Source organism: Podarcis melisellensis (genome assembly GCF_964234715.1).
Source record: "Podarcis melisellensis genome assembly, chromosome: 7".
Taxonomy (NCBI): Eukaryota; Metazoa; Chordata; class Lepidosauria; order Squamata; family Lacertidae; genus Podarcis; species Podarcis melisellensis.
The window spans coordinates 57,181,795-57,198,848 of record NC_138539.1 but is presented as its reverse complement, the minus strand read 5'-3'; the positions used below and the strand labels follow the sequence as shown (position 1 = coordinate 57,198,848).

Here is a 17,054-nt window from a genome sequence, read left to right as displayed (position 1 = left end):
TTTTAAGCTGGAGTTGGGGACATTTCGGCAAAATCGTAAATAAAATGTGGGCAACACTGTAAGCAGTTCTTCTAAACTTAATTATAATTGCTCTGTAGGGAAATCGCTTATCTATAAAGCCCAATATTTAGTTTAATCTTCCTTTAACAATGTGTGCGCGCCAGGACTGAAAGGACAAGTGCGAGAGTTTGGGCTTAAGTAAGAAAAGTACAAGATATTGGCTTCCGTACCTGTTTTTCTCAACTTCCGTATCTGAGAATACGCAGTCAGTGCCTCGACCGCCATTGCAAAGCTCCTCCGTACCAGCATCATCTTCAAAGTCAGAGGTGTTGAGGAAATCAAAACTTTCCAGTGCACTCTCAACTGTTAGGCTTAAGCTGGATGACCTGCTGTGACTGATTGCTGGTCTGCACTGCAACAGGAAAAGCAAAATGAATATGTGGGGGATGAGGGAGCTGATGAATCCATACATTCTCACTCCCCCCCACCCCCAACAAAAAGGCATAGAAACCTTTTTTTTAATAACAAAGAAGAAATTCTCTGCATCTTCCTGAAACTACCAGATTCAACAATACAGTTTTTCACAATATGTGACGTAAATCTTCTCTTTGTAGATTTTTATGCTGTCTGGAAGTTGTTGTCTGCCAACCAATGAAATGACTTTTTGTTGACACTTGTTTTTAATTATAACATCTTTTATAATATGTCAATATAGAATATACAAATTTAGTATATTTGTGGGGTACTTTCTACCATTGGTGTAGTCTACTTGTGTGAGCTGGGTGCTCATTGATTTTAGTCACATAAATGTATGGTATTCACTTTTAATTTATTTATTTATTTATGAATAAAGCTACAGTGGTACCTCAGTTTTTGATTGTCTCTGTTGACGAGCGTTTCAGAACTTGAACACTGAAAACCCAGAAGTAAATGCTTCCATTTTCAAACACACCTCGGAAGTCGAACGGCTTCCGCTGAAGTACCACTGTATTTTTCTCAATTTTCTCTGTAAATTTGCAGACCGCCCTTTGCGCATTGGTTTTCGAACGTTTCGGAACAGTCTTCCAGAACAGATTACATTTGAAAACCGAGGTTCCACTGCATTTCTATACCGCCGTATAGTGTACAAGACAGTGTACACTATAAAACAGAAAACATCATTTAAAAGAAAAAAATACAGATAATCATTCAGGTGACCAACTAATCAAAAATTAGACAGCTGCCAAGGCCTGTCACGACAACAACAACAACAAAAGTATTCAAGAGATACAAGAAAGTTAAAAGCAAGGATGCCTGACAACTTACTTTTAAGATTTCGTCTAGGTGTGTTACTTCTTGGTCCAAATCCTGAAATTCTTTAAATTGTTCTTTATGAGGTTCAAGTGCTAGAATAAGTCCCTGAAATGCTTCTTCTAGGCTTCCGTCAACACAAGATTTATAGCCTTCTGATTCACCACTTATTGACCCCTCACAGTGCAGCTTTTCAGGTGTCATTGGGCATTCTCCTGAAGTGAGTCTTTTAACCAGCTGCTTCGTGATGTTGCCTTCAAAAGTATCCAGTTCCACAGGCTTGAGCTCTGACAACTCATCTGTGTCCTGCAGAAGTGATACCTGGGCGCTATTATCTAAGAACAGGTTGCTGCTTCTTGAACCTAGAGACTTTTGACAAACTTCAGAATCTATGCACGAAATCTTATTTTCCTCATTCACTAGCACATGCTCTTGTGGTTTTAAGTCTCTGGATTCAGGTGTAGAGTCTACAGATGAGCTTGTACTGATATTGTCCATGGTGCGAGTTTTTGATAACTTCTGCCCGTTGTGTTCTGGGGGTGTGACAGTAATTTCAGGATTAGGGTTATCTATGGTGCAGGAACCCACCAAACTGGATGACTGAGTGCAATCTCCATTGGGGATATCACTGAAGCTGAAAGACATTGACCTTTTCTCATTTTCTGCCATCCCATTTTCAAAGACGTCATCAGGTGAATTTGACTGCAAATGTAAACAAGAACAGTTAAAGATGGAAAGCGGAAAAACTTTCCACACAAAATTAACACCAAGCCACTAGCAGAAAATGGAGAAGTTTTAAAGGTCTGTTGACTTATTTGAAGCCTAGTTGTAAAAGAAACTTACCTTTTATTATACTGATTTTTTTGGAATGAAATGATATGAACAGGAAGATATCAGTAGGCCAGAAAAAAACACAGCAAACAGAAAAGATCAGAGTTGGTCTAGAATGAGCACAGGAAAGTTCTAAACCAATCCTGAACTGATGTTCTGTGAAAAGTACTGCAAACTTACTTAACTTCATGCACAAAACAGAGGAACAAAAAGATTTGTGTTTGCTGGCCATATGCAAAATATGGAGTGCCATGTAGCATGACTTTGATGATATTACTACATGTTGACAGATAACAGGTTAAAGTGTTAGAGAATATCTTGCTCTTCTCGCTCAGCATTTTTCACACTAAATTGAGGCACACTTTTAAAGTTTGAGGCTGTTTGTTATTTTGTTTCAAAGAGAAACAGCCTCAAACCCCAATGCGGCATAAATGTGAACAATTAATTTCTAGTCTGCATCAAATTTATTTTATTTTATTTTCATCCTGCCTTTCACTAAAATTGGTCCCCATTTAAATTTTCTTTCTATCCTGCATATAGAATATTGCCGGAATATTGTTTACAAGATATGAGCCCCTTCAATGTACATACATATATACATGCATACATGTATATATGTCTTCTTCCAATGTTCATATGTTTTCTCTTGTCTAAAAAGAGGTTACAAAACTAAGGTCAACCGTGAACATCAGTTAATTCCAAGCGTGAGTGTACAATAATTTATTCAACACACGGTCAGCAAACTAGACAGATCTCACTGAGAGTATCAGAATCTGGGCAAGCATGAAAATAAGAGTAATTGCTTGAGCAATGCAGGGAGATAACTTATAAAGAGAGCTCCCACCATTCAAGACTCACATAATGTTCTAGCCCTGCTCTAGGTCTCAGCCTGAGAGACAGCAGATCACTAAAGGAACGACTGCGGCGCAGCTTGTCAAAGAAAGCATCCTGCAGAGGATCTAAAATGGAAAGCTGGAGCCTGTCTTGTGGAGGATGCAGCCATTTCTTCAACCATTAAGCAAAAAGGAAGCAATTAGTTCAACTAAATCACTTTTATATGAGACTGTACGTTATAGGAATCTTTGGCTAAAGCAACTCTTGGAAATTAGAACATGTCAAAGGCCTCTATAGGGTGCTACAATAGCAATAAATGATTCATATATATATCTGAGTTTGTGGGTGCCAGATGTCTCTAATCCCTGCATCCAACAAGTGTTAAAATCTGATCAAGCCTTCTGATCTCTGGATCCAATAAGAGTTAAAAGCTAATCAAGCCAGGCTAGATTCCTGAACCCCTGGATCCAGTACTTGTTAAAATATAAGCCAGGCTGGCTTCCTGATGAGGTCATTGCCTGGGTGATAATCTATTTGGAAAGGGCAAATGAGTGAGGGTTCTCCCTCAACTTGCAGATAGTGGGAAGAACAAAATCCAGAGTTTAGAGTTGAGTTTGGCTATGATATGACCTAGAAGCAAAGCAACAAGCAGAGAGAGAGAGACAGCCATGCTGGACCTCTGCTTGAATCCAAGGCTGTGACTACTGTATGGGGGAAACAAGACTCGTTTGGGGTGTTCATGCTGCAAAGCCCTCCATTGCAGGCTCAGGTTGTATATATGTGAGCAAATAAACCATATATCATAAAGACACCACAGTCTCTGCAGTTCCTCACTTCCCAAAGGAAATACAAACCCTGTGTAAGCACGCCTGGAAACCCTGGAATCTTGCACTGCTCGGGGACTGGGGTGGTGTGCAACTAATATATATGTTTAAAGTAGTCTTGAAGTTTAAATGATCAAATGTATGTTTATGCTGCTACTGCCTTCAGCCCCCCCCTTTAAAGCAAATTTATGGCCATCCAATAAAAGGGACTTCTCAGTAGTGGCGCCCACCCTCTGGAACACCCTTCTATCAGATGTCAAAGAAATAAACAACTATCTGATGTTTAGAAGACATCTGAAGGCAGCCCTGTTTAGGGAAGTTTTTAACGACTGATGTTTTAATGTATCATCATCATCATCATCTCTGCAATGAAGCTTTTTTATGTGCAACGGTTTATCAATAAAGCAGTCGATTGTTTACAAATAAAGAATACACATATTAAGGTAAAATGTTTAAAATATTACTGCAACTCGGGTAATAGCAAGGGATCTATTAACAACTGCTATCATAGTTAAAGGGGACAGGTATTTTAATAGTGGTTATTAGGAGTTAGAAATAAATTTGTTTTTCTTTTAAAAAAAAGCTTAGAAGAGCATTGAGAAGCATCAGCATTGAACTTATGTAATCACAAAGTGGTGTGAAACTATGCATTGACTATAACTGTTATTTATCCACTGAGTCCGTATTAGAGAGGCGCATTGAACTTACAAAGAATGAGTGATCCTTGAAGGTCGGGGTTTCTGGAGTGCCTTGGCTATACATGGACACTCTCCTTTGGAGAGCGGATGCTTTGTTTGTGTTGCCTGCAGATGGGGTCAAGTCCTCAACATCAAATGGGCTGTAAAAAAAGAAGAAAGAAAAAGCCTCTCATTAGATTGAATTACTGTTACAAGGAACCCTTGTTTTCTGTTCATTTTTAGGTCATCAGAGCAGGGACCTCCATCATCTTCCCAGTGAGTCTCTGTAAACAACACATTCACAGGATAACCCTCTGGTACTCTGTGTTAATTAATCTGGAATAACTATGACCTACTGGTTTACATTTTATAGTCATGGAGGGTCAAAGTACATATTGAAATATGAAACCTTATGGTTTTTGTCTCGTATTACTAATCTTAGTTTACAGCAAGTTTTTTCTTCAGTCTCCTTATTAGAGAAGCAAAAGACTATGGTCAGGGAGGCAGGAACCCACTTGATCTGAAGCACCATTTGCACAACCACCAAGTCAGCTTCACTTACTGCCAGGTGATCTCCAGATTCAGCTTTATTGTGCCGAGGTCATTGATGTCCACAGCAACAACTTGAGGCTGAGCAGCAAACAACTCTTTTGTCTCACAGGTAACACTTCCCACCAGGATGTGAGTAGCAAGGCCTTTAACTTCTGTGACCTTCAAAAGCAACACATGTTAATAATTAGAAACAGAATAACTATGTATTATGAATGGCACAGTAGCTTGGTAGCAGTGCTTAGAGTCAACTACAGTGGAATCTTGGTTTTCAAGCGTCTCGGAAGCTGAACGTTTCAGAACCCGAACTCCGAAAACCTGGAAGTAATTGCTTCAGTTTTCAAACATGCCTCAGAAGTCGAACGGCTTCTGCTGCATGTTTTTTCATTTTCTCAATGGAAATTGCTGACAACCCCTTGCGCCTCAGTTGTTGAACATTTCAGAAGTCAAACGGTCTTGCAGAACAGATTACGTTCGACAACTGAGGTTCCGCTGTATTCCACGTTTTTCTACAGTGGCCTTGCTACATAATACTGCATTTTTTTTAACCGGAAGATAGAACAATCAGCGTTTGACTGTTATGCCCATGAGCAATCTGCCTTTTTAAGGGACATTTGTTTTATCCACGACAAGAAAGGTGGGCTGCCCTAGCACACTTTTGTTAACATATGCCATTTGTGGGTTTTTTTGGTACACTAAACTGCAGCTTTCATATTATTACCTAGGATTCAATTTTGCATAAGCATTATATTTGTTGTTGTTGTTGGCAGCTATCCGCCCTTCACCCTAAGGTCCCAGGATGGGTTACTGTATTGAAAACAATATTAAAAACACTTTTTGAAAAAAGAGTATGGTTGAGAAGGGTGGTGACGCACTGACAACCGAGTTCCTTACCTGACTCAATATATAAAATCACTGAGGGATACCTGGAGTCTCTCACAAAAATTAAAGGCATCCAGGATATGGTCTGAAGGCACATGCACCTTGCTGAACCTAAGCTCAGTGGGTCTGAGTTTGGTCAGTGACTGGGTGGGAGAACCACATGCACATTGCCTTTGATTCCAAGATGAAAAGAAGGAGGGATTATAAATGTATGAAGATAATACACATAATACAATTAACAGCGGGAAGTCTGAATGGCACTGCTTACTACCTGTAGAGCAGCATTATAGTCCTGCTTGGCTGACATGTGGCTAGTTAAATGAAAACCATTATACTTATACTGATACCTTAATGGAGATCAACCCAACGATAAGAGGGAGGAAGACCATTTCTTCTCCATCCCAGCTTTGCTTGCCATTGACTTCTATTTTGCCTTTCAGTTTCCATCTCTGACGGCCATACCTCATGAAAATCTGTGAAAAAAGAGAAAGTACTAGTGTGTTCTCACAACCCACATATTTGTACTATCTGTTTCTCTCTCTTACACTCTGTCTCTTTGAACAAACCATAGTGAGAAGGATAAGGATTTTATCCAACCTAATAGCTACAATGCATGCACAGTGACGAACACCACTATGCATTTTACCGTTCGACCTCTTTTTAAAAAATGACAATGGCATTGTACTATCTGTTTCTCTTACACTCTGTCTCTTTGAACAAACCATAGTGAGAAGGATAAGAGTTTTATCCAACCTAATACACTGTAGCTACAATGCATGCACAGTGACAGAACACCACTATGCATTCTACTGTTCAACCTCTTTTTTTAAAAACAATGACAACGACAATGTAAACCATAGCTTTTGTAATCTTCCAGAGAACAAGCTGAATAGATTTGTACTCTGTAGTTCTAGAACATTAGGAAGAAGAGAAAGCTAAGGAATGCTCGCTTTTGTTTAGGGGTGCTATGGAAGCTTGGAAACCTTGAATGTCAATGCAAACAATGTGTTTTCATGCAGCGTCAACAGCGTACCCCACTTGAGCGCAGACTCACAAATTGTGGCCTGGCCAGAGACAAGTGATTACGTTGTAGGTTCTACTTGTTGATGAACTTACATCTCTGTCCTTGAGGGGGAAAAGAAAGGCAATGAAAGGGAGAGAGAGAGGCTGGCTTGAACTTTTCTAATTGATCAGCTCAAGTCAGCCTGTCCTGGCTGGATATGGGAGCCACAAGAGGAAGAAAACTTATGCCAAGAACAAAATATTGAGAGGCATGCTGACACCCTTCCAAAACAAAGCTAAAGAAAGATCTGTTGTTATCTTGCTAGCCATCCATCAGCTCTCGGGGACCAATTTCATAGTCTTTACGTGGGAAAGGCTCAGAGTGCATTCATCCATAAATAGAGAATAGTGGGACCTTTCTTGCTGTGCAGGATATGAGAACAGGAAGAAATGCCATGTGGAAACCTTTGAACGTGATGGAAAATGCCATTTTTACAAAGCCACTCACCTCATACTGGTCTCCAGGGCAAAGTCGAGCAAAACCAGCCAGACCTAGGAGCCAACAACATTTGAGATCCGTTTCAGAAGAAATGCTTATGTCCTCTCTTTCTTACATCAGTGACTCTATACTTGGAACTTGATCACTAACACTCCACAATGCTGCCAAACCTCTTATGCCATTGAGAGAGCAACTCTGAACTCTGAACTCCATCCTCCTCTCTCGCCAAAGGAGGAGGATCCAAGCTGCTCCATCCAACTACTGCTCCTCTGAAAATGGTAGTGATGGATGCCTGGTTTATTGTTTCTGTTACTAGGGTTTATTATGGGATGCATGGGGAGATTGTTGGGGTAGTTGGTAGGTTCATTTATTTGGGAGCCCTGAATGCCTAATTTATTCTCTGTTCCCTGGCAGGATTTGTCTGCTGACTTCTGACCAGGCTCTTTAAGTACAGCTCTCCAAGACAGATAAAGAATCAAGCTCATCTTCAAACAAGCAATGCATTGGGCAGCACTCGGCTACTGCAAAATCTTCCATCTTACATTCTCCCTCCCCATATGCCAGGCTTTGCTAGATTATATTTCTTGAAATAGGCAGAATTATGAGGACAATCAGTTACCTTCCTTTCCATGTAGTAACAGCAGCTGCTACTATTACTATGAATAAAAAAAGGTAAATGACCCCTGATAGTTAAGTCCCGTCGCAGAGGACTCTGGGGTTGCAGTGCTCATCTCACTTTACAGGCCAAGGGAGCCAGCATTTGTCCGCAGACACTTTTTCCGGGTCATGTGGCCAGCAAGACTAAGCTGCTTCTGGTGCAACAGAACACTGAAACCAGAGCAGCGCACAGAAACGCTGTTTACCTTCCCACTGGAGCGGTACCTATTTATCTACTTGCACTTTTTTGCCGTGCTTTCAAACTGCCAGGTTGGCAGGAGCAGGGACCGAGCAACGGGAGCTCACCCCATCGCGGGGATTCGAACCGCCGACCTTCTGATCGTCAAGCCCAAGAGGCTCAGTGGTTTAGACCACAGCACCACCGTGTGAATAGTAATTAATTAATGAAATAGGGTTAACTTTTAAAATCCTCACAATTCTGAACCAGAGAGGGCCACTCCAAATATGCTCCCCACTCCCACATTCCACATACAAAACACATACGGTATTTGACTATCCAGAAATGTAAGACGAGGGATCAGCTCCCTGTTGTGAAGGGTGAAAAACTGTCTACTAGGTGTGCTCTTTCCTGGAGTGAAAGGGTAACCCCACTCAGGAATATCAGCACACACATGGGCCTCTTGACTGGGGACACAGATTTGGGACATTCATTCTACATGACAGGCAGAGCACGAAGAAAGTAAAGATGAAGGTTAAATGAGGGACAATCATTATTATCATTAATCATAAGGCACTCATCTACATGATCACACTGGCACCAAAGACACGCTGCTGTATTATGAACAGCTCGCCTTAACTACTAGTTTTGATTATGGAATCAGATGGCAGTGGCCTAAATACATAGGAACGGCAAGGGGAGTGTAGCTGAATGGCATTCCTATTTTCAGTCCATTGGTGGCAGCAGCTCCTCACAAACTGTGCTGACTTTTTATGTATTTAAAAGGGGTTTTGGAGAAATTATTCATTTGCGGTCTACAAAATAATTATTCCGGAGCAACTTCACTTAAATAACATACACAGGGAAAACCTCATACTGGCACAACAGCCGGGAGGAGAAAAGGTGCTCTGTTTTAATCAATGAAAACCTGCCACACAGAAATCCTGTGTCAAACTCGGAAATAGGACACAGGACTCTCCTGAGTCCCAGTATCCTTAATTCATGGAAACTGGTTTCCTTTCTGCTGTCACATAGCATTTATTAAAACAACATTATTTGGGGCAAATGTCACTCTTGCACTAATGGCTGGTCTAACATATCTTGACACGGCTGTGCCCTGTAGCTTCATTCTTATAGCCAAGGGGATCTTTCCCTCTGCCTGTGAAAATAAAGACATTGTTTCTCCTGCCCTCCTCCCGCACTGCTCCAACTTCCAGAACAATGCAGCCCTCTTTCAGGTTCATATTACCTCCCACTTTCTAATTTATTTATTATTTATAAATAATTTAAATTTACTAGCACGCTGCCATTGGCTCCGTCTCCCTTTGGATGCCTTAGTATAGGACAACTTGATCTCTGCAGCCCATCTCCCCTGTTAAACACATGGCCTACCATGGGGCAAACAGAAGCTGGTGAAAACAAATGAGAAGTGAAAAACTCTTAAGGCATCCCCAAACTGCCCATGCATCAGTTCGCTGTGCTCCCGCGCACATTGGAGCCTAATGAAAGTCTAGTACATCCTGTCATATATGGTTAGGGTTTAAGCTCCAGCTTTCAGAAACATAGGCTCCAAAGTGTTTTTTTCTGGTTTAATCCCAGCACCTACATTCATTACTACTTTCTGGGGAAACCTTTACTGCACAGGTTTATTTGGGTTCACATGCAAAGGAGAACCAGGCTTTTGCAACATCAGTATGTGGAATGACAAAATCGCAATTGCCCAGTTTGTGAAGGACCATAGCTCAGTGGCAGAGCTTGTGCTTTTAAAAATCAAAAGCTTGATTCTGGGAAATATATTACACTCCCATTATAATCTAGTAAAGGTAAAGGGACCCCTGACCATTAGGTCCAGTCGTGGATGACTTTGGGGTTGCAGTGCTCCACTCGCTTTACTGGCTGAGGGAGCCGGCGTACAGCTTCCGGGTCATGTGGCCAGCATGACTAAGCCGCTTCTGGCGAACCAGAGCAATGCACGGAAACGCTGTTTACCTTCCCACCAGAGCGGTACCTATTTATCTACTTGCACTTTGACGTGCTTTCAAACTGCTAGGTTGGCAGGAGCAGGGACCGAGCAACAGGAGCTCACCCCGTCGTGTTCATTCGAACCTCCAACCTTCTGATCGGCAAGTCCTAGGCTCTGCGGTTTAAGCCACAGCACCACCCACGTCCCTACCATTATAATCTAGATAGGTATTAAAAAATACTCTCATTCTTTGTCTTCAGAATCCCTGAGAGTGACAGCATTTCTTAGCTGTCCCCCGAGCTTCACCCCAACCATCTCACTTTGAAGAACAACGCATGCTGAAAATCTTAGGAAAATGTGCTGTAAATACTTGATATTTCACCATGTACAATTGCTGCCTGTTGCTTTGAATGTTGAGCAGAATAGTGGGGTTCTTAAGCGTCCATAACCAATGTGATGGGAGAAGGAAAACAAACCTCTCATCTATATTGGTTTGTGCTCTCTGTGTTTTCAGAAACACAAGCACAGAGAGAGGGAGAGAGACAGCACTTTCCCTGTGCTATTTGTGCAGTGAAAGTAATGAAAAGTGAACCAATTACCTTTCATCTTAATGCAGAACTCCCCCATTAGGTTTTCCAATTCTCCTTCAATAGTACACATGTTCTGTGTGGGAAAAGAGGAGACTAGCATCAGTTCAACTATCCAAAATATAGAAGTGCCTTAAAATACACAATATAACTGGGTTGTTGTTGTTTTCTTTAAAAAAAAATATGTAGAAAGTTCCAACGCAGTCCTGACTCTTGCTGAAGCAGGGAGAAGGCGGAAAGGAACAGGGAATTAAAGAATGAAAATTTGCTTCCAGAAATGGCTATTTTCTTCCTCATTGTCCATGGAGTCAGGAGCTTAGCAAGTCTTCCCCAATGTCTAGACTCTAGCGAGCCAGGCTGACATCTTTACAAGTCATGAAATGCTGGCACAAGCAATTCTTTGACTGCTCGCAGGGCTTAGAAGTCCTTTCAGGACTTCTAGAAAGCCATGGCCTCTTCCAGGGCATGTATACACAGTGAATGCACACTTGTGAAATTTTCACATGTGACAATTTATAGAGAAGCTTTACACCAATTTCCATATGGAAATGCTTTCCAAGTAAGAATTTTGTAACAATGTTTTTTGTAACAGCCCACAACCCTCCAACTCTGGGTCTCAGAAGTTTCTCCCAGTCCTTCTGCACCTGGGAATGAAGTCTAGCTCTGCCTTCAGTACTCCAGCTCCCCCCCACTGCAATTCTCTCCAGCCTGCAAGCCCCATCTTCTGCCCCCCAAGTCCAGAACTCCCACACAAGTGTTTCTAAAGCTCATTCTCTTCCACGCAGAAATAGGCACTGGAAGAATTGAAGTGAAGCCCCTGGTAGACAATTTCCCAGTCTGTTAAACCTCTGTTCTCCCAGATACCTTTAAAAAAATCTGGAATTGAAATTATGACACCAGTCAGGATTTCCTTGGTGAAAGAATATTTCCTTGCCAATTACTTCCATGGTAAAGGACGAAATCAGTTCCAATATCTGTTGGGCAGTTAACACTGAACAAGTGTTGGTCCTCTTGTAACTCCTGAGTTAGCAAGATGAGGTCCACAGTATGAACCTCCACTCTGGGCGGTAGGATCCACAAGGCTGCACACGTATGAAGCTAATATCAGTGGCAGCCGATTCAATGCTTTGATCAATCGATAATCTGTCTTCTCAGCACTATAACAACTCAATCAATGCTCCAACCACAAATTAGTGGTAAATTTAACCCGGGGAGGATTACGTGCAATGGCCCATCATGTACCTCTGTATATTCTTTGTAGCTTTTGTTGATTTCTGTCAAACTCTCCCGAGCTGCCCTACTGGCAGGGGACAACCCAAATGCTTGTTTCATTTTGCTGGCACCATCGCGGAGCCGTCTTTGGATACAATAAGCTTCAAACAGTTCGTCAACCTGAGTGGAAAAACAATAGACCACTGAGTTTTGTTTTAAGGGAAATAAAAAGGAAAGTTAACTGAAAGGAAGTTAAATGAAGCAATCCAGAATATTTTTCTATACACAGATTGGTGTGTAGACAACTTCATTGCTGATGCCACCCCTGCCTTCAAATTGAAAATAATTCCAGTGTGGAAAAGGCACCTTCCTATTTACAATGTCACAATGACAACAATGAATTCATCAGCAGCCTCTCGTATCTCTGTCATTGCCTCGTGCTTTTCTATAATTTGTTCAAACCTTCCCTTCTCTCATTAAGCTTTCTTTAAAAACTTACAAAAGATCCCTGCTTATCAGCTTTAGTTGCTTGGATTAATTCTCAGAATAAGAAAAATGCATCAGCAATATGCCACTGTATTGCACTGAAGTAGCTCCTCCAGAGAAAGTTCAAGCTTCTACATTAGTTGGCCCCTTCATGGATCACTGCCTTGTCATGGCGAAGGGGCTTGAATAATTCCAAGAAGCTGAGCTATGCCATGCAGGGCCACCCAAGACGGACAGGTCATAGCCGACAGTTTGGACTAAATGTGATCCACCTGGAGAAGGAACTGGCAAACCACTTCAGTATTTTGCCAAGAAAACTCCATGGACATAAAAAAAGGAGAAGCTTTGAGAAGGAAGTGAGTTTCCAAGGCATGCTCTGGTTCATGGGGTCACGGAAAGTCGAACACAACTAAGACGACTAAACAACAACACGTTAGTTGGAGAAAGTTCATCCATCATTCTCAAGTAACACTGACAATCCTTGCAGTATAATATGCTTCACACATTGTCCATGCCTAAACTGGCCAGTTGGAGAAAAACCAGAAATTAAAGCCCAATCCTCTTCATTCCTAATGGATAAAATGTATTGCAGAATAATTCTATGTTTGTATGGGGTGTTAAGGGAGGTGTGTTAGGGTAGTACTTCTGGTGGGGAACACATTGTGCTCCTTCTGGGGTAGTCTCTCCACCTTTGGTCCCCACCCTGCATGCAGCTCTCACCTGTGGATCCTAGAAGCTGTCAGCATGCAACAGTGGCCACACCCCGGGAAATGTCTTTGACTGGCTGGCTAAACCAGGTGAGGGTAACCAATGGATCGCAAACCTTTGGTGAGTTAGGGATCCTGTGTGTGAATACAGGCTCTGAGAGATTGAGCCGGCAAGACCAGTAGTGGGTCCAGCAGTCAAGAAGGTGGTTCTACATGTGCTGTACAGGGAAGTGAGGGGCAGATGGGGCTCATCAACCTGGGAGGGGGGCCCATGTAGGAGAAGGAAAACTCTGATCCTAAATCTCTGCTGCTTTGAGGGGTATCTTCAGGAGAATAAAAGGCAAAGGAGTAAACCCTACAGAAATCCAGAGTGGAGTCCCTAAGATAGTGCCTTGTTCCAGCAGCTCCTGCAGCCAAGCTGGTGTCAAATGTATTGCTCTGCTTTTCTTTGGACCACATTAGCAAGATCAAGAGAGGGGTCTTGTCGTCTGGCAGCCCAGAACCTCCATACACACTGCCCAGGCTTGCGTCCCAGGGAGGTCACTTTGGTGCTGCTAAAGCAGCTGTTTGACTTCACCCCAGAAGTGCACTCCATTGTCTCTTGAGACAGACAGATGTCAACAGCAACAACTAGTTAACCAAACCTGCTTCATTAAAAAATAAGATATAGATGCCTACAACACACATTACAGCTAGTATTATGTTATGCGCCAGTCCTCAAAGCTCAGTCCTAGTGGAGGCAGTTTAGAAAGGCTGTAAATGGTATAGCACTTGTGGGTCAGGCTACTGTCTCCATCCTAGAAAATGTTTACTTTGCCATTTACTTCTGTTAACAAGGGTGTGGTGTGATATTGCACTCTCTTTCTCTTTCTGAGTGGAGTTATCACAGACCCATCTGCTGTGCTACAGAGCTACACATTAGTTACCACATTTCCTGTTTTCCTTGCTTTGTTTCCTGTTCAGAGTATAATTTCGAGTCACAGCTCTCACTGGAAGACCAGCATGCACTGGTCCTCAGTCAGTCAGCTTAAGTTTTGCTACTTTCCATTAAAAGGTTTCCATGAGTTAGTTGCTTACATTCTGGCCTCATAAAACCTTGCTTCACATGAAGTCCCTTTTATTTGTCACCATGGGCTACAGAACAGAAAGCTAATATGCTGAACAATTTAGTGTGGAATTAGCTCTGTAGCAACTCACTCTTCGCTAAAAACACCAAAATCACTTAGCTCTGAGTGGGAGGGACTTGAACAAAAAGTACTCTGCTGCATGACATTTTGCTGGCAGGGAACATATTATTCTAAGAACTATTTTCTTGATGAATATTTGATCCGTGAGTATGGGAATAATAGCTGTGTTCTGGATGCCCTAGCACAGAATATTTTAGCTGAAAGCAGGCAAACAAACCATACTTGCTGCTATGCTCCTTGCTATAAGCAAGGGCTGCCCTTGGGGACACAACTGCAGTGTAACACTGGAATGGCACTGCTAGCACAGGGCCAAAGTATGGTAACTATACCTAAGTATCTTCAAGTTGTGTGAATCATTGTAAAAATGCAAATAGCCGCTGCAGGGGGCCTAATCAGGCTTTGCAACTCAGGGGAGGGAGAAGAGAATTTAATTTATCCAATTACTTGGTCCACAGGATAGCCTGGCATTTACTGACACAGCCGTCAACTATCGGAACTCTGTGGTCCATGCAAGGTGTCTCTTCAATTAGAGATGCAGGACCCTCACCCTCAAGAATCAAAGCAATACACAGGCACTCTCTCTAGGAACACTCTCATTAAAATGGCAAGAATTTACTAGTATTATATGAATTAGTCACCTAGTCAAAATGGGAAAGGATTAGCTAAATAGCATGCACATATTTTAACCTGAAGTGGATATATTTTGTTTAATATTTGCAGGTTCACTTGATGGCAGAGAAAAATGTCCCATCTCCCGCTGAAGTCCCCTTGGCAGGTTTCCTGCCTAGCAACTGGGTGGAAAACTGGACTGCCTGTATCAGCCTTTGGAGCATGCACAGAACAGTGGTGCCTGTGTTGTGTTTGCTGGGCCTACCTTCTCTTGCAACATGCCTCAGGGCAGTGCGATACTGAATTGTTGAATGGTGGCAACAACTGGGGGCACATTGTGAACTCCCTTGAATCCCCACACCCCACTTGCAGCTGACATAAGCAATACCACCTAACCCAAACCTTCTTGAAGAGGTGCTTTGTGAGGAGATCTCTGTGGAATAAAGGAGAATGCTAGACTGGCTTTTGATAAATAGGTTAAGAACAAAGTTAAAAGCAAGATGAAAGGACAGCTGATTACCTTGCTGATGTGGAACTCCAGCTTTCTCATATATCTTTCAATTGCTTTCATTTGCTGCAAAATAAATTAAAAATAATTAGAATGGGAAGAATGACAGGCAATTGAGATGAGCTGAACTGATTTGGCCTTTTTGAAGAACTGTCATATTCTCCTGTCAAACCAGTTTGGCATTCGGAAGCAACACTGCCTTTCCTTAAAGGTGAATACTTTTAATTTCATAGCAACCTTTTTGTAATTAATAATAGAATCATGTACTTGAAAGTAGATTATTTTCTAAAAGAAAATGTAAAAATCAGTGAGGGTTTAGACAAAGAGGGGCTTTTTCAGCCTTTTACCAGTTTCCTCAAAATATAGTAGTGGAACTATTACGAAGTCTGGGTCAAAACCTTCCTGAGGGCAATACTGAGTTCATACCGCAATCCTCAAACCACTTTCTCTGAAATAATTATTCTGGATTAAAAGTTGCAGTTGCAAAATGAATGAATAAGGACCAATTATGCCCATCCTTCTACTGTCTCCTTGCATAACTGTAGCGCAATCAGAAAGGTTCCCTTGCACAACTAATCTTATGGTCTGCTGCCACATAGACCGGGTTTAACATTTATTTTTGCAGAAAAGTTGCAGATAGACATACCTTGTCTAGATCATACAGCACCCCCTGTAATGAATGAAATGAAAGGATTAATAGTTCAGTAGACATTCTCTCAAGTGCGATGCTGAATTGTTGTCTTGGGCCTTAAGCTAATTTAAGAAGGCAAGTTTTCCCTCCCCATGATGAAGCGACTTTTGTAGCTGGCCCTGTAATGTGTAGATAGATCATGAAGACTTCTAAAAGTATGCAACAACTTTTGGATTTTTTTTCATCACCATATGCCTAGCAATGTTGGGTTTTCTGCAGCGCTGTTTGTGAGAGAACCACGTGTGGCTTTGCACAAAACAGCAACTAGTAAAGAAAGAGTGAAACTGACCGAATGGATCTGCCTTGAGTGATGATGTGAATGGCAACACGGAACAGTACCAAACAGTGTGGGTCAGGCACTACTTTGTGTTGGGGCCTTATTCAAATGTAGCACAGCTCCTAAAGTGTAATGCATTCCAGCAGCGAGATCATCTATCTGTGACAATTGCCGCCACATCATAAAATTACAATATAAGAGGGAAGGTTCTACCCAGACAGTACATTTTTAACATATGGACACTTTAACACGAATGCCTCCTAGTTTGAAATCTTTGGTTCTGGAGACCTCATGGGGGGACTGTACTTCCATTACGGCTAACTGAACCTCCTTACTGTTTTGAGTCCTACGACAAAGACATACCAGCCGTGAGTTTCTTTTCATGTCCTTTAGCTGAGCAGTCAACTTATCCAGCTCTGTTTGATGCATTTCCAGATACTCACTGCAAAGATAACAAAAAGTGACACATCAGCCCTGTTACGTTTCAGTAATGAAGTGCCGATTGCTGATTTCTGTGGAAAGAAAAGCTGTTTTGCCAAGTTTTACTCTTGCCACGAACTGTTCAACCAAGTAAAGTTTGCTTAATTAACAGTGCAATCCTGTC

General features: G+C 41.9%; 1 protein-coding gene across 4 annotated transcripts in view; it reads right to left on the bottom strand.

Annotated features, from left to right (window-relative positions):
- Positions 1-17,054, bottom strand: part of RIPOR2 (RHO family interacting cell polarization regulator 2) — a 97,496-nt gene that overhangs the window by 13,275 nt on the left and 67,167 nt on the right. For 3 of the 4 annotated variants that reach the window (XM_081919428.1, XM_081919429.1, XM_081919430.1), the window contains exons 4-14: positions 16,814-16,892; positions 16,129-16,152; positions 15,495-15,548; positions 12,016-12,165; positions 10,786-10,849; positions 7,398-7,441; positions 6,235-6,360; positions 5,019-5,167; positions 4,488-4,617; positions 1,306-1,992; positions 231-412 (exon numbers count right to left, since the gene is read on the bottom strand). In XM_081919428.1, coding sequence (XP_081775554.1) covers positions 231-412; positions 1,306-1,992; positions 4,488-4,617; positions 5,019-5,167; positions 6,235-6,360; positions 7,398-7,441; positions 10,786-10,849; positions 12,016-12,165; positions 15,495-15,548; positions 16,129-16,152; positions 16,814-16,892 — 1,689 coding nt within the window. Of the gene's footprint in view, positions 1-230; positions 413-1,305; positions 1,993-2,979; positions 3,127-4,487; positions 4,618-5,018; positions 5,168-6,234; positions 6,361-7,397; positions 7,442-10,785; positions 10,850-12,015; positions 12,166-15,494; positions 15,549-16,128; positions 16,153-16,813; positions 16,893-17,054 lie in introns of all 4 variants that reach the window. The other variant, XM_081919431.1, reaches the window with a different exon arrangement.